This window comes from Gallus gallus, chromosome 4, assembly GCF_016699485.2.
Source record: "Gallus gallus isolate bGalGal1 chromosome 4, bGalGal1.mat.broiler.GRCg7b, whole genome shotgun sequence".
Classification (NCBI taxonomy): domain Eukaryota; kingdom Metazoa; phylum Chordata; class Aves; order Galliformes; family Phasianidae; genus Gallus; species Gallus gallus.
This window is the reverse complement of record NC_052535.1, coordinates 9,036,436-9,060,643: the sequence shown is the minus strand read 5'-3', so window position 1 is coordinate 9,060,643 and position 24,208 is coordinate 9,036,436. Positions and strand designations below refer to the sequence as shown.

Below are 24,208 nucleotides of genomic sequence, written 5' to 3'. Positions count from 1 at the left end.
GCAGCTTAACATTAGTTAGAAAATGATCAAACAAGCTGATTGAAACTCAAAATTTCCTAGCCCTGGATTAACAAATTTTGATCAGATGGAGAACTGGAAATACTGGAATTCGCCCTGATAAAAAGTTGCACAGTTTTTGAATTGATAGCTGCTATAGCCATAACATGATTAATAAAAATCTTCCTGAACATTAATACTTGCTTCTAACTTCCTACAAAACACAAAAACAGGAATGTAATTGTTAGTCATATCTAGAATTCTTAAAATAAATAATAGTGCTTTCATATGCCTTACATTTGTTTTCGAATACTCAGATGCACCAAGAAGAGCGTTTTTAAACTTTTAGTGCTTTATGGAAATTACAGCTTTCAATTTCCTAAGGCTTGTTTCACCGTAAGAAGAAATAAAAAAGCAAGCTGCTTGATGGCTATTTGAGGAACAACGTTCAAAACTGGCACCCTGTGTGATAGAAGACTGCAATATATGCAATCAAGAGATAGATTCAAACAATAATAACTAGCTCAGGCTCCAGGGCATAGCAGAATGTGTCATTTACTACAGACCTGAGCCTTTAAACATCAGTCCTGTGAACAGTCCGGTGGAAAATAGATGGCACTGCTCACATAAGTACAGACTGCTCATACAGGGAAGTTTTCAAAGGCTCTGCATTTTCTAAGGGGCTGAAAAATGCATATTGAGTTTAGTAAAACTACAGAAAAAAAGATCTCTTGTAACAAGCCAAATTGTCAGTGAGATGTCAGGGTTAATTTTTAAAGGCACATTTCCCTCCAGCAACAATTCTCTTTAATTATTTCAATGTGAAACACATTATCAGACATGTTTGTTCCCTGTTCTCAGCTCTCAGTGGCTGACACGAGGCACACACAAGATGTTGAGTCTCTTCCCTGGCGCTCACACACGTTTAGGTACTGAACCCTTGTGCTGCACCTCCTGCGCTGAACTTCTGGGGCTGCCCCTTCATAGCCACAACCCCAAAATGCAGAGCATGGCCCGTGGAAGGAGGCACTCACTCAGCACAGAGCCCACAGCCTGCTTTGTGGAGCACCAGGTAACCCTGGCCAGTGCGGCGAGGCTATAATACATCTAACAGCCTTCCAGCATGGGGATTTCTCCAGATTTTTTCTTCTTTGTGGATTAATAGCCATGCTGAGTAGTTAGCACAAGCAGGGAAGACCAACGAGCATGCTGCTGGCACACCACCGTGCATGGATGCTGTAGGACACGGCCACACAGTATGAAAAGTACTTTTATGTTCCTCCCAGTGGACAGAGAACCAAATAAAACATCAGCTCAAAAGCATGAGTGACAATAGGAAAAGGCCAACAGTGGCTTCAATTTAGGTACGTAGAAGAAACTTTGATCTCATGGATCACTTTGGTTGCAGCATATTTGGTTGCGTATTTCAGATGGGGAAGGTGGGTTTTCCATTTACTAACATAATTTCCAAGTTGAGGGACGTGAATTTTAACTCACACGAACCTGTTCAGCTCTCTCATCTTGGTGCAAGGGAAGTCCAACCCTTTTCTTGAGGGTGAAGGGAGAAGGGAGCAGGGTTCGGACAAACTCCACCAGATCGGCGGCAATCTAACGGTCTTTTTTATACCACCTACAGTAAAACTCTCTATATAGCTAGTCATAAGATTAAAAGCTTTTCAAGTTGCTATCTTGGGAAATTTCTTTCAAGGAAATTACTACAAAGCCTTGTTTTAGTGTGTTCCCCTACTGTGCGTCCTACTGTGTTTTTTTAATAAGGAAAGCTATCCATCCATAGAGGTGTATCCTGTTCTCCATGCTTGAGTGTCTAACAGCAGGCACATACAGTAGACACTCTGATGTTTTGCCTCTTTAATTTTCACTCCATAACATCGATGCCTGGTTTTCCTGACTGCACCTTCACAGTGGTTTAATTATGGGCGTGCGCAGAATTTTGAGAGGGGATTTTCAGCAACAAAATTCAGATGTCACGAATATGTATGATGCGGAAAGCTGTTCAGAAGTTTTCACCATAAAATCAAATCCTACTGTGCAGTTATCACAGGAGGTAAGGTATGGTAAAATTGGCAAGAGAAAACATGCACACACTTCACGACTAAACCAGAAGAGGATAGATAAAGAGATGTTTCATTTCAGGTTTTAAAAAGACAATGGTCTGTTAAGTAAAAAAGTAAGCATGCTTTCAACTAAACAGGACGCAGTCATAGGGCTCTGCACTCAAACTCCTAGCTAAATGAAAATAGCTTATTACACCAAATTTTTTGCCCAAGGATTTTACCGGTGATTATGATGAAATTTTTAAGAAACAAGTCAAGCAGCTCTGCAATAAAAGGTTACTGTACCACTCAAATACCAAGCTTGAAATGTCTTTTTGTAATAATGGGCCAGGTACCGGGTTATAAATGAGCACTGCTCCATTGACTTCAGACGGGGTATGAAAATTGATTCAATGGAGCACCATCAGTTCTCACCAGCTGAGTATCTGTCCCTGTAATCACAACTAAAAAGATTTCCTTAGTCAATTAAAGGCTTGAAGCCTTTACTCGCTCACACAAAATCCCTGCTGAAGTTGGTGCTAACAATGCATTCATTTAAATCTTAACAAAGTGCAGTACATGCACTGCCTGGTGGCACTGTTAGTGTTTTATATTGAAATACGCGCTGCCACGATCCTAAGGCACTGAGGGAGCACTACGTACCGTTCCATATTGCCTCACGTGGTCCAGGATAATACCTGACTATCCTCCAATTCTGACGCGTTTCTTTAGTAACTGACAAAAAAATTAGCACATTCATTATTTTTGCTAACAGGAGTATGAGCTGTACGGAGAAAACATGTACCTATGCTGACAGAATGGGAGTACTTTAATTTCCAAATTACACACATAAATAAATCAAGCCATATAACCTGATAAATGAAAGATTATGAAAATAGTAATATCCTGCAAAATCTTGAAAGGCATCATAATTCCTCAAACAATTATCTTCTGTCATATTTGTGAGTAGCCCGTGTAGTTCAAGAACAGAAAATACAAATGTGCTCCTTTAAAATTCATGAAACCACTCATTCTGTCATAAAAGCAGGCATCTTTCATGGCTACTTATTTCACACGGTCTCATAACTAATACTGACAGATACTTGGAATGCAAAAAAAAAATGAGCACTGGACAAAGAACACGAGCTGCTCAGTCCTTACATTTTAATGCTGGAAACCGAAAATAAAACCATATATTATGTATAGTTAAAGAATTTCTGGTGTAATTAAATTAAAATTTGTAGATAAAAATGAGATTGTACAAGGACTGGTGGTATACCGCTACCAGGATTGGGCTGTGCTGCATCCATGACAACAGGATGGAAGGTTGCTTTTAATACTATTATCTTACATACCCACAGCTGAATGCTAATGCAGCTATACTGAGGAAATCAAGTTTCAGATCTGTATCCACTGAACTTACATCCACTAGGCAGAGAGTTTAAAAGCCAGGCTAGCATACAAAGACTAATATTATAGCTCTGTCAGCTCCCCAAAGGTCAGATATTCCAAAAGGTACTCACAAATATTAATTGTCAGATAGTTCTGTATGAAGACCGGAACTGAGGCAAAAATCAGGTTTTGCAACCATAATTTTCTTCCAATTCTGTTTTATAAAATGGAGGTGCGGAAGAAAACAGAGGAGATAAACTCAGATTAGTTTATGTACTGTACACTGACACATGAGGTTTTGTTTCATATAAACATTGCCTCAGAAAGGATTTTACCTGTTTTTCTCAGTGAAGAAAAGAGACAGAAAATGTGTGGGAAAGCAGCTGGGCAGCCTCGTCTGCCAGCGGATCCCAGCAGCTCAATGGGCCCAGCCTTGTTCTGACTGGGGAATTCAGATGCTGAATTCAGCCTGCCGGGTGCCTTCACAAGGAGTATGTGCAGCTCAGTGTCTGCCCAAGTCCCTTCGGACTTGTCTGCCCAATGTCCCTACGGACACTGCTCCTCATTCTCAGTTCATCTTCTTCAGGATTTAAAAAGAGTTTACTATAAAATAATGTTTTTTTCTTTCAAGGTGGTCAGTTAGTTTACTGTTTCCCAAATCTAAGATCTCTGAACAGATCTTTGTGAGCTGTCTTGTAAAATCAATGTGCCTCTTCCTTGTTGGTGCCAACAAAATCAAAATGGCTCAGTGAGTCCCCAGGCTAAGAAGCCCTCTAAAGCCCTGTTCTATCAGAAGTGATATTGTGTGACTGGCAACACTGATCCATCCTACAAAGGTGACGATAACCTCACAAATACTTCAGGCTCTCCTTAGCACTGAGGTAATTTCAGGCATCCTCGTGCTACCTATTTTTTATTCTCCAACTGACTACACTGCTGAATGGAGAACTACAAACTGTTTGAGCTCCTGTTCACTTTCCTACAACAGGCTGTAACCCATTGCTACCCAGCTCTACATCCAGCTTATTTATATAGCATGGGTTTATATATTGTTATAGCCTGTGCACTTCAGTTTTATGTGCACTGTAGGTTTTTGACTTGCTCTATCCTGCTCCTGTTCCTTGCACCTGCTGTGGTCAGGTGTGTCCAGCAGGTAAAAATGCTCTGGTTTTTGCTGGTTTTTTTTTTTTTTTTTTTCATGGATGTGTCCATAGAGTGGTAAATAAGTCTGGAACAAATAAACTAAAATAAAGCATTTCACACAAAGTCTCTGGTGCATAAGATGTACTTGCAGGAGACTTAGACAGCTATCGTGGAGATGAGAATTCACAAATAAATCCCTGCAGAAGTGCAGTTCCGAAGGTCCTTTTCCACCTGTATCCACAATAGGGTGCTCAGTATCCTCTCTGCTCAAAAACATGGCTTCAGTTGAGCAGCAAAAAGATGCTTCATTCAGGAAGAGTACAGGGGAGTAACAATGCTCACAGTGCTGAAAGCGCTGGCTTCAAAGGGACAGAAGGACAGAGAAGTTGTAGTGTTTTATGATACTTGGTAATTGGAAAAAAGTATTAAGTTGTTAGTGGAAGTGTATTTAAGAAAGGCACCACACGTGTATGTAATGGAAAATTAATCCTCAGAGCACTGAAAGTCCCTGAGGATGGAGAACACATCACGAAGTTACCTACTGCCCCAGATTTTCTTGCTGCTTGCTTCTGCTGACAACAGTTCTCTTTTCATTAGAGTATTTGATATCAATTTACTCAGACACCAGGGACACAAAAGGATCCTACTTTCTTCATCTGAAAGACACTGATCCACAGAATTAGTACTTTGAACAGATGCCAAGGTAAAATAGTGGCACGTTTTCTAACCTGCAAAAGCCTCTCAAGGCTGCCCAACAGGAGCTACTGTGTTGCTCAAGAGCAGTTTCACAGAAACACTTCTTTCCAGGGCAGGTGCACAGTACAGCCTGTAGAAATGAAACACCAAACAAATTTAGCTACTTTTAAAAACAAACCTTTGAAGAAAGTTACTAATTCTGGGAGACGGTCTGAATGGCTGGAATAAAAATGCTCAGACCTATTTACTATGTCCTCTATTAGAACAGTTTGAGTGTGCAGGCATATAATAGTTCCAATACTTTTACTAGGTGCTTTAAGAGTAGGTACATGATTTGGTATGATTCTTTAGTATTTACTTCAGGAAAAATCTGAGGTCATATTGTTTATGAAAAGAATCCTATTTTCTCACTTCAATAGCTTTCCACTCTTCAGCGGTTAATGCTGTCTTCAACTCAAGTATTCAGGTTTCATTTATAATGGTCTCTCATGTTGTACTCTTCTTTTCCTTAAGCTAATCCCACAGTTTTGCCAAATACAAGAATTACTTATATTTCTACCACCAATACGTAATTTTTACAAGACAGGCAAGTTATGAACGAGATAGTCTGCAGCTCGAGCTGACACCAAGTGCCTTTGAAAAACTCAGTCTATAAACACAGCATTGGTATTGTTACAGCATCGTAAAGTCACAGTCATGCCCTGTAAACGTGGAGATGCCCAACTCACCATCTATCTATGTCTGGTTGCTGGCTGGTGTCAGCGCAGCTAGGGCACAGCTCAGCCTTTGCAGCTGAGGTTCCTTATCTCCCCTGTATATCTGTAGGTGCCCAGGTTCCACAGTCCCCAGACTGAAAGGTAGATTGGATTCGACTGCCACCCAATGAGTTCAGATACATTTTTCCCACTTTCATTCAATTCTGTGCTTTCCAATAACTGCTGGACATGCTTTTCTCAGCATTGTTTGTGCTGCGGAGGGGGCCTTTCCCTCCTTGATCTGCTCTATGGCAAAGATCCCATATGGCACCCATGTGGCAGCATTCGCTTTGTGGGATCGGGCAGAAAAGTGCCACATTACCAGTAGCAATCACGGCAATAAACAGTGCGACGACACTCAAAGAAATGAGTTCCAGATTTTTTTTCCTGCAATGTTGAGGAAGCATACCTATAAAAAACATCACTTTTTTTTTTTTTTTTTTTACTGCAGCTCACAATGGTGATAACACAAGATGGGTTTGCAGCACTATGTTTTCTTTAAGGCATCCTCAGAAGGTTTAACGTGGCGAGGTCTTGTCTGCAAGTAGTCTACGCGTGATGCTTCGTAGCATAAGATCTAAAGAGCAGGGAGAACGCATTTTCTACAGCCAACTTACCACAATTGAGAGCTGTTTGAGTTTAATATATACTCTTTAGGATTCTCTGCATTACAGGGAAAGGGAGCTATATAAACATACTTGAAAAAAATGCATTGCTCACATTTTTTAAAAGCTGCCTCAGGCAGTTATAAGTTACATAATGTTGCTCCTGTTCCTGTTGCAGTTATGCCAAAGTTACCTAAGGTGAATAGCACAAAATGACAACTCCGAACTCTGAAAACAAGGGTTTCTAAATGGGGCCTTTTCACAGATGTAAAATCAGAATATAACTGACAGCCCACAAACTCGGGCATGATTTCAAAGTTTCATTGTAATTACGAGGGTTATTCTAAGAGCTTTCCAAAAAAATATACAAAACATCTACGCTTAAAAACAGAGTAATTACCTGTAGATTAGCAGAGCCTGAAAGAAACTATTCTTGTTTTCAGTAGTTACTTTCACGGACATCATTTAGCCTGACATTTGTGTAAAAATGAATATTTGGCTTTACTGAGTATTTATTCCCTGCACTCATGACTTCTGGAATTGCTTCAAAAAATATCACATTAGAAAGAGGAGAGATATTCTGGGGAAAATTACTCGCTTTCTCTTAACATTCTCCTTCCCCCACACACATTCTCCATTTCCCACACACAAATTCAAGGCACTGCGATACAACATTTCAGGAGCCAAATCTACAGGAGAAATCTAAAAGCAATACTTTAAAGTATTTTAAGCCAAACAAGACAAACGTAAAAATCTCCCCCAGCTAAGTGTAACAATAAAAAGTTGTCCATCCTGTGTGTCTTTCATGAGAGAGAGAGAAATGATTAAAAATGTACCAAGAGCCACGAATGCCATTTTACTGTCATTTCCTTTGATTAACCTTCACCTGACCTCAATCCCTAAGGCAATTTCAGTTTCTTTTTGTTCTTCCATTTAAATTCTTCAGTACACCAGGTGAGCACCTCTCCGTCACTAAAGCACATTCACAGAGAGCAGATTGTTTCTGGAGAGGATTTCATAGAAAACATTTGCTCCGGAGAATCATTTCCAAAACCTCGGAAGGGACAATAACAAGTCACATTTACTCCGAAAACGGGATTTTAAAATCCCTGTGGGATGATGTAATTCCATTTCCCAGGTATTAGTTATAAGGCCACCAGTTGATCGGAGCGCACCAGTGACAGCAGGCAGGGCTCGCAGTGCTGCTGGCTGGCATGGACTCACCCACGTGCTGGCGCTGGCATCTCTTCCAACATCCCTCCGCAGCTGCAATGGTGTCAGCTTCCACGGGAGGCACAAAGTATAAGCAACTCAACCGCTAGAATGGGAAAACAACAAAAACAACGACAACAAAAAACAGCTAGCATAAATAAAACCTTAAAAATAGATTATCAACCCTCTGCAGTACGATCCTTCAAGATTTGAGAGGAAAACGTTAAATGTTTGATACTTAGACTCTGTTTATCCAACTTCAAACTGTATGTTAAAAAAAGAACTGAAAGGGGGCAGAAAATATCTAGAAAAATTGTATAACATCTGTAAAATTCTCTTGATGATGACATATCAAGGAAGTCTGACCTATTTAGTTCATCAAAAACTGAGCTGAGTCGATCACCATCCCTAGGAATTGATACTATGCTGAATAGCACATCTTTAATCTATCAGGAAACGATATCAAGTCAAGTTAAGCTTAGAATCGAGATGCATAGTTTTAGCTGCTAGGAACAACTAGGAGTAACTGGACAGTTTACTTCGGGATGCAGAGATACATCATCAAACATGGCCTTTAATATCATTCCAAAAGTCATTCCCTAATATAAAAGAAGGATTCAGTGTAGGCTTTGTTCTTCATTGCTGTCAGCCAAATGTGTGATCAGACTGGATTCATAATATCTGTTTCATATTATTCACTCTAGATGAATTTCCAGGACTTAAAAATAGGAATTGTACCGAATTGTGACACGGTGTCAACATTTCTTGCAAAATGCCATCCAAAAAAACTCAGGCTGGGGTGATTGAAACTTATGGGCTCAGCTCGTTTAGAAATGCTGTCTTTCTTCTGGACTTTTTATTTTTTGTTCTCTATCTGTAGAGAAAGCCTGGGGATCGAACACCAACCTGTTGTGTTTCATAGTGCTCGGATGGACTACCTGGGCAGCTGCCAGACTCTGCTGTGGTGAAGGAGGTAATTCATTAACTCAGGTCCTCCCTGCTGGTAATTTTATCCCCCCCAAACTGGCACTTCCTGATAACATGAAGGAGTTGCAGCAGAAGAGACCTGTTTATCACAGTCATGATCCTCTTCTGACCTTAAATATTTAATATTCATAAAATAATTAACCCACACTCTTAGAATTCAGCTACCTTCAACTGATTCACACAAACTCTGCTTCTCTGTCTCTTGGAAAAGATAAATCTGCACATTCAGCCATGTTGTCTGATCTGTGACAGATTCTGCACAGTTTTCCATCGCATCTCTGCTGAGTTCCAGTAAAACGGCCCGCGCCTTAATGACAGATGTACTCACCTGATAGAGTGCAAGACTTAAATGGAGGAACAAAAGGATTTGAAACTGCCTTAGGGAGTGAGGTCAGGTGAAGGTTAATCAAAGGAAATGACAGTTAGATGGTATGCACAGCCCTGGAGATTGCATATATGTGTTTTGTTGGGAAATATTTAACTGCTTTTGCTCTATTTAGGAGAAACCAAAATAAAGTGCATATACAAAAAATAAAAGAATAAAAGAATCCATACCTGCCTCTTAGTCCAGCAGGGCTTGTGTTGGTGGGATTTGGACTTGCCTGTTGAGAGGCAGAGAAAGCCAAAAGATGGCGACTGTTCAAATGGTTTCACTATTATAAAATATTTCACTATTGTAAAACACAATACAATAGCTAGGGAGCTAGGGAAATTCCATACAGCTGCTAATGAACGCTGCCTATTACTTCAGCTCTTACTTACCTTGCTTCCATATTTTCCTTCAGTATTTAGTTGGCTTCTGTCAAATAGGAACTCAAGCTAGCAAGGAAAAACTACAGCTGGAAATTCTGTAGAAGTCTACAGAAACTCATTTGTGCCCTGTAATGAATCTGATTTGGCCATATTCCTGCCTCATTTGCATTTCCTTTCAACAATTTTCATACATTCAGATTTTCACTTCCAATGATACTTGCAAAAACTGCATGCACGTGGCAAAGGATTTTAAGATATGCTATCTTCAAACATTTAATCATAAAATCATTCTAGTATTTGTCCTCAATTATTTGGGGAATTAAACCAATACCACATGATATATCAATCACAAATAAGTAACACACCTTGGATTCTGAGTTCCAGTTTTGATTAGAAAACCAGCAAGTCAATAAGACTCATGAAAAAAAATAACAACTATTTTTTTTTTATTCTTCCCACAGAATAAAAGGTAAAATTCACTGAATGAATTATTAATTATGAGTTATTCATCCAGCTCTACTAAAAAGTAATCTGTTTCTTTTTTTAAGCATCAAAAAGGTCTTTCAAATATAAGTTGCAATAATGAAAAATGGCAGCAGATCTTGAAATGTGCCCTTACCCGGTCTGCAGATATGTAAAAGGTTACAGAACCAGAGTTATTAAACCCCCATCACTCTGACAATTGATTTTGAACACAGTCTGTTGCAGTCTTTATAATGCAAGATCATAAATGTTCAAAACTAATTTATTGCTCTTTGTTCCACCTGGCAAAAATATACTGTCAAATTGAGTTGTGCTGTAGCAAAGATGCAGATTAGCGTTTGAGTCTTAATTTTATTCTCATTTGTGTATTTCTTTGCAGTTTTGTGTGTGGTTAGAAACATTCACAAAGGAGCAAAGAAGAGGAATGCTGTTTTTAATAAATAGGAAATGTTTGTACAAACAGGAAGAGGTATTTATTTTAAAATTAATGGGGAAAAGTCAGAATGGATATTTGCTGGTTTGGATTTGCCAGCGCTGGTATTTCTTGTTTGCGCTCTGTTAGCTGGTATCTTCCAGATTTTTAGACATACATAAATAAAAACACTTGCTCTATATGTACGTCTATGCGTGCACCAGGTGAGGATTCCCCCACAAACCAATGGGGAAAATGCAAAAGCTGTCATCCTGCATGTTTTTCCTAAAATTAGTGATTTCTAAGCCAGAACCAATTCCACTCCTAACTTGTATTTTCCGTGTGTTGCAGCTGTCACTGCTTACATCTATGCCATGGAATTATACATTTCCAAAGAGACAAATCCGAAGAGGAAGAAGAAATGGAATTTTGTGGGGCAGTCCAAGAGAGGCAGATATCCTTCTGAGAACAAGGAGAGGAAAGCCAGCCTGTGCCTGACCGCTGAGGGATGCTTCTGCCTGTACCTACAAACTGTGTACCCAGATGAGGAGCTTAAAATGTGCCACCGCATATTTTGGTTATTTCTGAAGCACATATTTTCCTGCAAATGCAGTCATTCTTAATCAATAATTATGTGAATAACTGGGGTCTCACAAGGCTGTAAGACAATAAAACGTGTTTCCAAACTAAATTTCTGCTTCATTCTTAGGTTATGCACTGCTTTTCTTGCTCACATTCCTACATTTTATACACATTGCTCATTGGATTTGCTGTTCACTTGTGCTACATGGTCCACTTTACACGGATGTAACAACACAATCGTTTGTAAAGATGAAAGGGTTTTTTTTTTTAACGATCAAAAAGAACATATTAGAAGTAAATTTATTTTCAGAATAAAATCCTGTCTCATAGAGAAAGCACAATGAATGAATTACAAGTTTCATAAAGCCAGCTGCTGAAGCACAGAAAAGAAACACACACACACAAAAACCCAACAGAAAACAGCAGAGCATCTCAGCATCAAAAATACACCTATCCCGAAGTCTCTGTATCTCACAGTAATTTTTCTCAGTAGAAAGATGAGCCTGTAAAATCACAGTTCTTTTCAAAACAACCACATAACACTTTTTTAAATGACACTTTTTAATCTTATGCATTTTATAGTCCATTCTTTGAAACTTCCTCCTTCCATTATCTACAGGCAGAATCATTTAATTGTGCTGGCAAGTTTACTTCTTTCGAATTATTATTTTTACCATGATTATGAAGAGGAAGCTATCTGACTGTATGCTGGAGCTGCTGCATTCATGGCTTGTAGACACCTGTCTGATATTGAAATTAATTTCCAGTATAAAACAGTTAACAGAATAACCCTAGATAAAGGCAAGAGTAATATTAATTTCAGTCTTTTTGTTGGCAATGTTGTAAAGTCCATTGCTCAAGTAAAGAGCACTTTCCTGAGCCAGATACAAATTAATTTCACCATTCTTCTTCAAATAAGAGTTTTAAAAGTCAACTAAAGGCTACAACAGCTTTGAAACACGTCGGTGATTGTTTTAATTACCTATCATACAGCTGTGAGATATTGAAAAAGAGAGGGGTTGGGAGAGGAGGGAGAGCAACACCTGGCGTATGAACAGTTGCTTTCCTGACATAAAGAAAAAAAATAGTTTCCAAGCATTTAGACCAGCCAAAAGCTCAGCAAAGTCACCACAGATTCTTTTGTCAGTACTTTAATGCAGTATTTTTATGCCATAGTACATGTTCTTTTTCTATCAATAGCTACTTTGACTGTCAGATAAAACTACTGAATCTCCAAATATTAAACATATGAATCCTGGACGCTCTTAAATCTTGCTCTTTAGACCGAAGTTGGTCCACAAGCTACAATAAGTTGCTAAAGGCACACATGGGCTTCTTCTTAGGGTCTCTTTCTATTGCAAAAAGCTGACGGCAATTTTACATGCAACCACAAAAAAAGGCATTTTTTTGTCATTTCAACCCTTAACAGAAACGAGATCTAGAGGCTGCCAGGACATCTGATGGCCTTTGACATTCTGGCTTCCAGCCTCTCAGCCATCAGTCAGTGCTGAGGTAACAAAAGACCACTAAAATGTACAGTTGTCATCTCCACGCTACATCTGTTGGCCACGCTGCTAGGAAGTGTTGACCCCATCATTTCACCGTAAACACTGCCGAAATCAACAACAACAAAAACAGAAATGAAAAAGGAAACTGGATGTCAGAAGTCAGGTCAGAGCATTTTATTTGCACATGTGTCAGTAAAGATAGAAGGAATCGCTGAATTAAATTAAATCAAAGCAAACCTGCTAATTAAAACAGCTAAAATTATGTTTGTGAAGATGTGTGACTGGTTTCCTGCTTATCTGCAAATAAGCCTCCCCATAATATAAACATGTTTCCATCTCCACTTCATTTATAATAAGTCTTTAGGCAGATTGTAATTAGTATTTTGAGTTTCTAATAGAAGAGCTACTGTGTTACGGGAGAAATATTTTTCCTGACCATCAGAACATTTATTATTTCGGCTCTGCTCTCAAGGGTTCTCACCTGTTCTTCTCATGCTGGTCAAAGTCTCATATCCAATTTGTCTGAATCAAATTGTTTGGGTGTGTGTCTGAATAACATCATCTTCATAATGTATTGCTTGGAGTTAGCCACAAATGCAGACATTGTATTCAGCTCCACCTACAAGCCAAACCAGAAATTATTACCAGTTTTACTTGGATTTATTCTGTAGTTCGCTTTTCATTCAACACTGAAAGAATGATCACAATGATCACGTTGCGGAGCAGCAAAACTGTGTGAAAAAGAAACTTTTACACAAAAATGATACTACCAAAAAATCAACTTTTTTTGTTTGTTTTACTTATTCCCAAGTTCACAGTGCATAATTTTATACAAACCCAATTACATAGCTCAGTGATTTACTGGCAAAGCTGGCCAGAAGAAATTATCTGGCTCTAGCTAATGTGTATGCCTATTTACAATCAAAACAAATCCACTGAAAATTGCGAAATGGCCACAAAGAAAGAAAAAGTTGAGTCAGAAACGTATGAGAAGTGATACAGTATGCAAGCTGAATAAAAGTTCCCCTTATACTGTTTTCACTGGGCAACCAGTAAACCATGTTTACCAGTACGGATTCAGTCCTTCAGATCATGCACCGATTATTCCATTCAGTATCTCACATTAAGCACGTATGGGGTTCCATTGGCTTGGGAAGCATGGTGTCTTCTTTCTGCCTTTTTCGTAATTATTTTTCAAGGATTAGTTCATGCTGTTAACGGATGCACGGGCTGACTTCAGCAGCATTACTCAGATGTTTACCATTACTCACGGGTTTGAGCATTTTTTCAAATTCCAGGGTATAAGGCATCAGGCTGCATGTGTATCACATTAACAAATGGCTTCACAAATGTACTGCGACCTGATGTGGGTATTTGGAACAGAAGGATTGCCACCAGTAATGCTGCAGTAATGCCCACATTTTACCTACGCTGAAAAATATCTATTTTCTTGTTGTTAAACATTTCTAAAGCAATAAGGAAAACCCTGGAAGCACACAGGCTCTTTTTGATAATACTTGGTATTAAGTGACATTTCTACACTAGAAATATAAACAAAAGGTTTATTATTTTTCAGTTGCACAACAAATAATTTCAGACTCCTATAATTTTTTTCCTTGAAATGACCATCGGGCAGAGTTCTTAAAGAGATTTTGTTGGACATGGCCCAGAGTTCATTTACTTGCTTACCTCAAAGCAACAGCCTCCTAAAAATACACCAAATTGCAAATATGCTAAAACCCCAATTTTGCTGTAACTGCATGTGCCAGCACTAAGTCCTACATCAATAAGAAACCCCACTGATGTCAGCATGACTTGTGACAACACAAGATTTCCCTCCCCCCAGCACAGCTATAAAGCTGGATCCTTGGTGAGGATGTTTGAATTATGTGGATTATATATGATTAAACAGATTTGGATTAAATCATGGCATAGGATGGCTTATCAAGAACCTACTGACGGAACCACACTGATGTACAGCAGTCGAGGTGACCCCATAGACTTATTACAGCCCATAGTGAACTCTGATCAACTTCCATGGATGAGGATTTTTTACTCAGCATAGATCAGGCTGCAAGATGGAAGGAGTTAAAATGCTGCTTTCCTGATGAATAGTTTTCATGCCTTAAAATTATGATCCAGGCACCAAAGAGCAATCTTTCTTGCAGGGGAGGCCAATCTCAGCTAAACTCTTTGAGCTTCATTTTATTCACCAGGATGGAAAATATACCTGACTGTGCCTTGTCCTAATGTACAAGAAAATACAAACACAGGAGAACAACATCTGAGTTAAGAAATCCACCAAAATCCAACCCAATCCAAGTTCTCCCTCGTACATTATTACATCATTGCATTATCTCACCTAACAAAAAAAAAAACACAAAAACACCTCTGAAGATTGCTTATTTTTTATCACCATATAATTTATGAAGCTTTGAAGATTAGGTCGTTTGAAATGGTGGTCTTCATTTAACCAACAACTGTGTAGACTTACAGTAGGGTTAATCAGAAATTACGGGAATGCATTTCTTCCTCAGCAGAGTAGCAAGGATGTAGTCACAATAACTTTCAGCTAACTAGAGCTATTAACTCCAAAAGCTTCAGGCTTTGGGGTGTTCAGGCTGCTGCCTAACCAAGCTGCAGCTATAGTGTGAGGACTTTAACAGCCTGGGAGTGTGTGCCTCGAGGATGCTGGGAGTGTGTGCCTCATGGATGCTATGCATATACTCATATTTAGTATGGGTAACATTTGGGAACCATAGCTACAGAGGTCATGTTGAGGGCAGGGAGTAAAAAACACCTTACAGATATAAAAATACAAAAGGACCCAGGCAGCCAAAGTCTGGGGTTTGGCAGCGTAACAGAGATAAAGGAATCATCAGCACAGCTTTCCTGCACTGAGGCGTTCTGATTTCCGTGCTGAATCCCATGCCTCTCTCCTCTGGATTAAGTGGTCCAGAAGTTCCTGAATTGCATACATGACTTTGAAGAGAAAGAGGCAGAAAAGAGGGATTTAATGGCAACAGTAATGCTTTCCTGAAGTTTACTTCAAGTTATACATCAGCTGAAAAAGATCTTTAGCCCAAGATGCTACATAAAAATTTCAAAAGGCTTACTGGGGGTGGAAAGCTGTTATCTAATCCATTAATGCTTCAAATAGTTTGCACTGCATTGTATGTCATATGAACACAGGGCTAATAAATGTTACGCCCTGCATCCCTAGGTCTGCCACATCTGCCTCCAGGGACCTGCCTCATGCAGCTGGGCTGTGCTGAAGCCCCAGCTCTGGAAATGTACCCCTTCAGCACTCATGCTCCAAACCAGGCCCCCATCCTGGCCTCTCCTCCACCAAATACATTTTTAGTAAGATTTGTGTGCAGCTAATTACATTGCCATAGCATCCAAGTACCACACAGTCATGAGACCTAGTTCTCTTAACAATCCTTGGTTTTGTAGAGAGAAGGTAGTCGGGAAACACCCTCCCATTTGAAAAACTGAGGCACAAGGACAAGGAAAACATTCAGCGTCTCTGCAGAAGGTCACCAAACAGGCTGAGTGCTCCTGCACTGCATGGCCATGCACAGACTGTCATCCCCAGAGCCCCTTTCAGGAGGCAGTGCTGGGTCTCTGAACCTCGAGCAAACCTTCAGTCAGGCCCCTGCTTGTCTCCCCCTGCACCCCCAGCAATGTCAGCGGCCTGCCTGGTAACGCTTGATCGAACGGAGCAGGCCTCTGCCCAGCCTGGGGCTGGGTGTTACACACTTGGCATTCCCTCACCGTGAGCTTCCCATACAGAGGGGCTTGAAACGAGCTCTCATTTGCCTGTATTTCCTGTGCCCTAACTGGTGTGACCTTGCCTGCAACTTGACTTGTCTGAGACGGCTTCTTCTTCCTTTCAGCTCCTCAAGAGCAGAGCACTAACCTGAAGAGCTATTTTCTCCATGTGATTCCTCCATGCAGAACAGAATTACTTTTTAGTTCTAATGCCTCTCATTGAGTACTCTCATCTATTTCCATTTTTTCTCCTAGCAGACTCTTTAGTCATATCAGTGCTCCTTGATGAGCTCGGCCATGACTCACAGCAGTGTGTTGTTGAGAGGCCCATTACTTCTCTTAGGTCATTTCCAACCTTGAAGAGTTGTGCACAGTTCTTTGGCATTGCTCTGTCGCTGCTCTGTTTCATTCTGTGTAAGTGTATGGCATTTTCACCAGTTAATTATTAAAAAGCAGCTACAACTAAATCAGCAAATTGAACCCGAGTAGAAAGTCTGAGCCACGCTTGTGGAGGAGCATCCAGCTCCATCCCACCTCGCACCAGCTTGGTGGCAGGAGCAGGCTCCACCACAGCATTTTGACAGGCTCTTAATTTATCCAATTAACATAAATTCACAGAACTGTTTCCTGAACCTGTCAGCCAGCTGAACTGAACTGAACTAAGACAACCAGCTGAATTCCATGCTGTATTCTGCCAACTATCCTGCTGCACAGATCTGGTGTCTGCTGAAACTGAGAGCAGACTTCAACAGCCAGGATGGAAAGCCTTTGGCCAAAGGTGCTACTCACTGGAGAGCTCACTCCAGCAACAAAGCTTGCTCAGATCCTCACCAAAAATGCACAGACATCATGTGGTCAGCCTGCTCTAGGTGACTGTGTGCAGTAGCAGACATTAATTAATATCGATAACAGAAACAGTAGCATATAATCATAAAGGAGAGAGCTAAAACCACAAAAATATGTTTTTTTTTCCATAGCACAGTGATGGCATTTTTAAGTTTCCTGTCCTTCTTCAGCTGTATTTTTAGAGGAATAGCAGTAGGCCAGATCGAGCTGTGAATAGTCTCTGATGGACAGTGAGAGGAAGGAAACCTCTGCCCCTGGCAATTGCACTGACACTTCCAGCTGCAGAGGAATAGCTGCCTCACTACTCATTAGAGATAGGATTTGCCATACACACTCTGTGATGCTCTGTTATGCAAGGTAATGCTGTGTGTATTCTCTTCTTCCAGAGAGATGTAGTGTAAAGGCATTCATATTTAGCTCTCCCATCCCCCTAAATCTCTTCCACAAAGGACACTGTCACAACCAAAGCTCTGCAACAAGGAGCGTTTATATATCTGACAACCTTTAAACCCCCAAAGAAAGGAGAAAGGAAGCAGTAAAGCTCTCTGAAGAGCTCTTTGGTGGAACAAGCAGAATTATGAGCAGCAGGAGAAATATGAGTAATTAAGACAACAGTATATCTATATCTTACAGCTGACAGAGTGAAGCTGCAAGTTAGCTCTGGGCAAGGTGTTAGCAGAGGAAAGAACTGAGCAGAATGTTTCTAATGTTATTGTTGAAAAGGCAATGCGGGAAAAAGGCTAAAGGGACAATTTCATTAAAAAGAAGGAAGCGGGTCAGCTTAAGAGAGCAGTGGAATGCAGACCTGTAACATTAAAGGAACGGGTCAACAGCTATCTGTAACAAGACAAGCAATCATTTTGGGAGTTAGCTAACGTGGTGCTCTCACTGTTCTTGAAAGAAACCATTCTTAAATTACCTATCGGCAGGTTGTGCAGAAAGCTAAAGCTACACACCAGCACGGCAGACCCAAACAAAACACAAGGGCAGATCAAAGCTGCAGGAGAGCAAAAGGGAAAAGACACAACTTTTTTTCATTGAGCAGCCCAAAGCTGATTTGGGGCAGCCAACCCCTGCACAGAGCCAGTGACAGCCGGGATGCGGTGCTGGCCTTTGGGGTGCGTCACTGCATCGCTGTCAGTGCGGGAGCCGAGCCGAACTGCCAGCTGTGCTGTGCAGGGCTCCAGGCACAGGGATGGGGCTGGATCCTCTCCTGTGCTGCAGCCTTTTTGACAAGTGCATAAACTCCATTCCCCTCCTTGCTGCGGCCCCGTGCAGGGCACGCTCCAGCAATCCCCAGCTGGCAAAGCGCTCTCCGTGGCTCCAGCAGCATGCTTTATAGCAGCCCTCAGGCTGTGTTTTCCATCTAGTATATATAAGTGAATTAGTGCAAAATTTGAGCTTGCACAAATCACAGAGCCGGCACGCAGTTTGTCACAGCCAGGAAGCCTTACTCATGACTGCGGCAGCAGTAATGAGGTGCACTAAAGGAATTGTGGGCTGCTCCCTTGGTTCCTGTAGAAAGCTGGGGTTAGAGCTGGGAAGTGCTTTTAGTCAAGAGGTGAAAAAAAAAAAAAGACAAACATCAGCTCCCATATCTACACAGATCGAATGTATGGGCTGCTCAGTCACCTGGGGCCCACAGCCAGGAGATCAATGCATGGATATCAGAGGGAGGACGCTTCCTCCGTGCCTCCCAGACCCATCTGCGTGCAGGAGGAGGTGGGAATCACACAGAGGGCAATATTTATGCTGGAGAAATGGCAGAGGGGTTGCTCCAAATTTACATTATTGTAAACAAGAGCAGCATTTGTCCAAATGATAAGAGCTGTAGCAGAGGCAGAGCCAGAGGGCACCAAATGAGGGTCACCAGCTGCAGCTGCTGCTGCCACCCAAGAAGAGGAGCGGGTGGAAGGATGGGGGACAGCGGAGCTGGGAGGTGCTGAAACCTCCTGCTGCAGCTCTCTACGGAGCGCCCTGGGACACCTCTCACAGCACCCAGCATGGCCAAGTGTCTACCCCCACTACAGGTGACTGCCCCAGCATCCTTACCACCCACCCCGTTATTTGCACCACACAGGTACCTGGAAGTCCCAGCCTTACTCAAGCCCCCACCAACAGCTACAGCTCGCTGAGCAGCACCAACTCACCAAAAAACACACCTGGAATACATGCTCTGCACTGAAGCACAGCATAGGTGCTCCCTCCTCTTTTTCCATTCACTCTCAGGAAGCCCAGCAGCAAAAGCCATGGATCTTGGCCACTCCACTCCTTACGTGGCATAGGGAATGAAACAGAGGGTTTTCTCACTACAGACTGTTCTCTGCCATTTCCCCTGCTACAACGTATGATTTTCCTACACAATGCTGAGGGAAAGGCTGTGCTCTGCATATTTCAAATCACAAACTCTAATGGCTCCTTAAAATACACACTTCCATTCAGCCCATAAATCAAAACAGAAAGTCAAATCCAGCTTATAGATCTAAATCCTTTTTACACTCCTGTGTAGCTCCATTATGTACCTACAGTGTCATACCGTCTATATATTTCTGCCTCCAGCCGAACCCACAGCCTAGCACTGATTGAGAGCACCAGAGTGTGGAGCTCTTAAAACCCCAAAAATCAGCACTACTATTTCTCACTTTCCTGAGCACTAAAATGCATCTAAAATTAGGAAAAATGACCTCCTGTCAGTTTGTTGACTTGCCAATGAGTTTATTTACTCACTCATCCCACACAGCAATTGTTTCATGGAGATGCAGAAACATTTAATATTCCCACAGCAGCACGAGACCAAGGTACCTGAGCGTCACCCCTGCGCCCAGCAAAGACAATAGCAGGGCTGAAATCTCTCCTCAGCTGCGTTTTGTAGAAAGGTGAGGATCATTACAATTCTTTGGGATCTACGCCGTTACAAAGCGAGCGCGGAATTTCATATTATTATCATATTATAGATGACATCCCTTTGACAAAGGGTCAAAGTTCGGGAAGACATGAAAAATAAGGAAATAGAACCCAGAGACGGTTAGATCTCTAGCTGGCATAATTGGACACTGAAGTCCATGGAACTGTGTCCATTATCAGGAGTGGATGATCTGACCCATATGCTTACTACTTTCAAGTGCAAAGATTAAAACTACATGCCTAACAGCAGAAACGGGATATATTGCATTTCAGAGACGCTTGGATTTCCTAAAATTCCGGGGAAATTTTCAACCCGCCATCATAAAAACTTCAATGCTGTTTACCCAAACTTTTCAATCGCTCCATCTAAAAAAAGATGATGAGCAACCGTGCTCAGTACCACAGATTTTAATGTAATCTGTTTATAGTTTTAGAACAATTTCCAGAATAGAACATTTTTAAATGTCCTGAACCTTTAGCATTCTCACTTTGATCATCTCCCATCACGTTGTGGTTCAGAACATAACGTGATGGAGCCAGGCTAACGAATCTGCCAGCAATGACATCAGAAAGCCAAGTGACCTGAAAAAAAAGTGTTTTATTTGAGCGCCACAGTCTTCTTGAACATTTTCCTTTTTATTTGTTATACATTTTAATTAATGTTTTACTTGCACTGCATTTATTTTGCTTGCATGAAAGCTCAGAGCTAGCTCTCAGAAAAAAAAAAAAAAGACTCCCATTGAAAACAAAAGGAGCCTTATTTGACCTAGGGAGGACTGTAGGAGGTCCTTAGATAACAATAGCTAACAATTCTTTTTGGGTTTGAACAGTTTAAATAACGAATGAATTTCTTAGGAGGTTAACTCTAAATAATAATTGTAGATCTTGTAGAGTGTGGAAGGGAGAGATTGGTCTTTGACAGAGTTTATATTACTAACCTGATGCGTGCAGACAGCTGCAAAAATGAAGTGATACCAGTGATAAAAATACTCTTTCTGCATTAGGCATAGTAGGAAAGGGCAAACCCTGCTGCATGCATGCAGCAGTCCTTATATACACAAAGACGGTGACTAAATAAAACAGCACAAATGAGCAGAGTCCTTACCTATGTACTGTGTGTTTGCTTTAAATATTTTTGACTGTCTCACATTAAATTGCATATTATCTTATATTCCTTCTAAAAAAAACTTAGCTACGCCATGGCATTTATTGCCCTGTTAATACAAGCCATCTTAGAAGTGGCAAATTAGTTGATAAAAAAATGGTTGCAACAATACCCCCCCTTCCTCTTTCTCTGATGCAGGAATAGATAATTTCTAGTACTAAAAGTGATTAAATTTGGTGGATTTCCAACTTGTATTTTAACAATGCATTACCTCCTGAATTGCTGCATAAATATTAATAGACAGACTGATATGGAACTTTTGCCCGTAATGCCCTTGGAGAACCATAATCACGGCAAGTGGAGCAAAAGAGATGAGAGCGTGTGCAGAGATGGTGGCATATCCCTGAGCTCCACAGAGCTGCCCTCAGTCCGGCGCTTCCCATGCAGTGTCACAGATGAGAAGCATCTCAGAGCCTAGGCTTTGCTCAGCAGGAGATGACACTTGCCTAGAATACTACAGAAAAATATTTCATTGATACCAAGAGGAGCTGCGCTGTTTTTCATCCAAATTTTTGACATTGTGTACTTCTGAATTTCATCTGCAGATGTTTGTTAGTCAGATCATCTCCAGAACTGTTGTACAACGCTTCTCTGCCTGACATCCCAGTGAGACTGTCTCATTAAAAGTTGTGCATCCACAGTTGTACTGGCTGCCATTTAAAAGAGGGGCTGCCGAACCAGTGAAGCCATATTCGGCTTCCTTGAAAACTGGCCAATGGACTTCATGGGTTGACACACGGCACAGCACTGGGAAAACCTTTTCGGAAAGCCATCCAAGTGCACTGTAAACATGTTTGCGTTTCCTGAGAGGACAACACCACTGATTTTTATCACTGTTAACTGAGAACCTCACTAGAGAGCTTAGAATTTGGCAGTACAGAGTGCAAGGAGAAAGCTTCCTGGTTGCCAACACCTATTCCATAGCTGTATTTTGGACACTGGTGGACTATGCCAAGGGTTAATTTAATTTAACTTTCACCAAGTTAGAAAGCCATGAAAGTTTAATCACGAATGAACTCCAGTGGGCCATTTGGTAGCTCACAGACAAATGTTCTCATTTCTATTCTTTATAGGCAGTGCTCAAATCATCATAAACCATATTTAAGGAGGAAGAAATTTCATGAGGGGAGGGAGCTGTTTTATATGGTAGAATAAGAGAAAAAGGCAACTTACTGTTTTAAAATTTAAATCGAACAAAATTACCAGAAATACTGCTGGAAAAGAGAACACTGAGAATTCATTATTTTGTTTCAAAGTTAGTTTATCATAAATCTGCCCTCTGACACGTAATAACTAGTAACGTTTCGGAGGTTATTTGATAGTAAGTTCAACAGTGTAGGTGACTGAACATGTGAGCTGCATGATAATGAGTCCCAGGGGAAATCAGGCTTTAGGATGCAGGGTGAAGCATCCCTAGGCTTGTATTCAAATGGAAAAAACATATTCAAAAGTTTATTGTTTATCTCATAAGAACATCAAATAACACACAGCCCTTCGGATCAAATGTATAAGGCACACGAGAGGACTTATTTGCTGGGGGAAAAATGCCTGATTTGATCCAAATTCAGAAAATCCTAATAGCTTGTACACTGAAATGCACTGGATGATTCTGATATGAAAAGTGAAGGGGAGTATTTGGGTTTGTTCTTTTACAGAGCTGAAAGGCACAGCGAGTCGGTTTGTTCTTGCACCAGAATCTAGAATGAGGAGCTAGAGAGCATTAAAGCCGGTTGTTTTCAAATCTTCTGCGTTTCAGTACAATAGAGTTCTTTAAGTGTGACAAATATAAATTGCACTACTCGTCCTGAATTTAATTTCAAAAGTATGTTGGCCGTAATTGATTAATTCATAGTGTACAAACTAATTTAAAGCCAATAATGAGAGCAAAAGATTTTATTTTTCAGCGGGGAGGCGTGGTATATACATCACACTCCAGCAGTATAATAGATCCCCACCTCTCAGCTAGTTAAGCTCTTAAATAGTGAATCCGATGCTGCCCTTACCGAAGTCAATGGTAGTTTTGTCATTACCAATAATAGAAGCAGAATTGGGCCCATTAGCTGCGCCGGAAAAGCATGTAAGACAGAACTTTTTTTATATAAACTCCCTGTATCACAAATGCCAAGGGCAGCCAGCATTCCAAGCCCCTAACTACCCCTCTGCTGGCAGCCTGCCACCTGGGCTGCATAGCGATGCACCGCCCCGCAGCACCCACCTCCCGCCTGCCCCCAGTGCCGCAGGGCTGCAGCTCCACGACCCCTGCTTGTCCCCAAAAAAACTTCGTGCACGATGCATTGCCTTGTTGGCGACTCTGGATACATCACGTACTATCCCAATACCGAATTTCTATCTTAAAATAAACATGGGAGGGATTAAGAGTAAGCCAGCGTGACTCATGCTATTTAGGTGTATAGCCTCACCTGCCTAGCGTAGCTGCCTTCTTTTAACATAGTTATATATTCCTCTCTGTAACAAGAGGCTGCAATTTTATCACGTGTTTTGGGCATTGAAAACAAAACCAGGCTGTACTTGTACGTTTCAATAATCAAAACCCATTTTCTGTACATCTTTTTAAGCTATTCTCCCTTCTTTATTCATCATTTAAATTGTTACATACCCTATTCTTAAGTGGTGAAAAGTTAAGCAGCATATACCTTACTCAACATCACTCTATCAATCCGAACTCTTAATATTATGATGGCTTTCTCACAAATGTAACTGGCAGCAGTTTACTGACACACGGTAAATTCTAATTATCTCTAAAACTCTCAATTCCATATTGACAAAAATCAAAGATTGAAATGCACTTGACAAGCTCTGAAATATTGAATGAATGCTTGTTTATCTGCTTCCAGCACGGCTATTTTCCACACCTTAGCTCTGGGAAAACAACAGCATTTAAAAAGGCACCCAAGGCAAGGATAAATAAAAGCCAGCAAG

General features: G+C 40.8%; 1 protein-coding gene across 12 annotated transcripts in view; it reads right to left on the bottom strand.

Moving 5' to 3' along the window:
* The window catches only part of LOC121110641, a 79,457-nt gene that overhangs the window by 42,406 nt on the left and 12,843 nt on the right, over nt 1-24,208 (bottom strand). For 4 of the 12 annotated variants that reach the window (XR_006939166.1, XR_005859487.2, XR_005859489.2 and 1 more), the window contains exons 2-4: nt 13,061-13,198; nt 9,397-9,443; nt 7,867-7,960 (exon numbers count right to left, since the gene is read on the bottom strand). Coding sequence is in view for 2 of the 12 variants with exons in the window: in XM_040699661.2 (XP_040555595.1) it covers nt 5,315-5,412; nt 9,397-9,443; nt 13,061-13,073 (158 nt within the window). In the remaining 10 variants the exon portion in view is untranslated. Of the gene's footprint in view, nt 1-5,314; nt 5,413-7,866; nt 7,961-9,396; nt 9,444-13,060; nt 13,199-24,208 lie in introns of all 12 variants that reach the window. The other 8 variants (XR_005859491.2, XR_006939167.1, XR_005859492.2 and 5 more) reach the window with 3 other exon arrangements.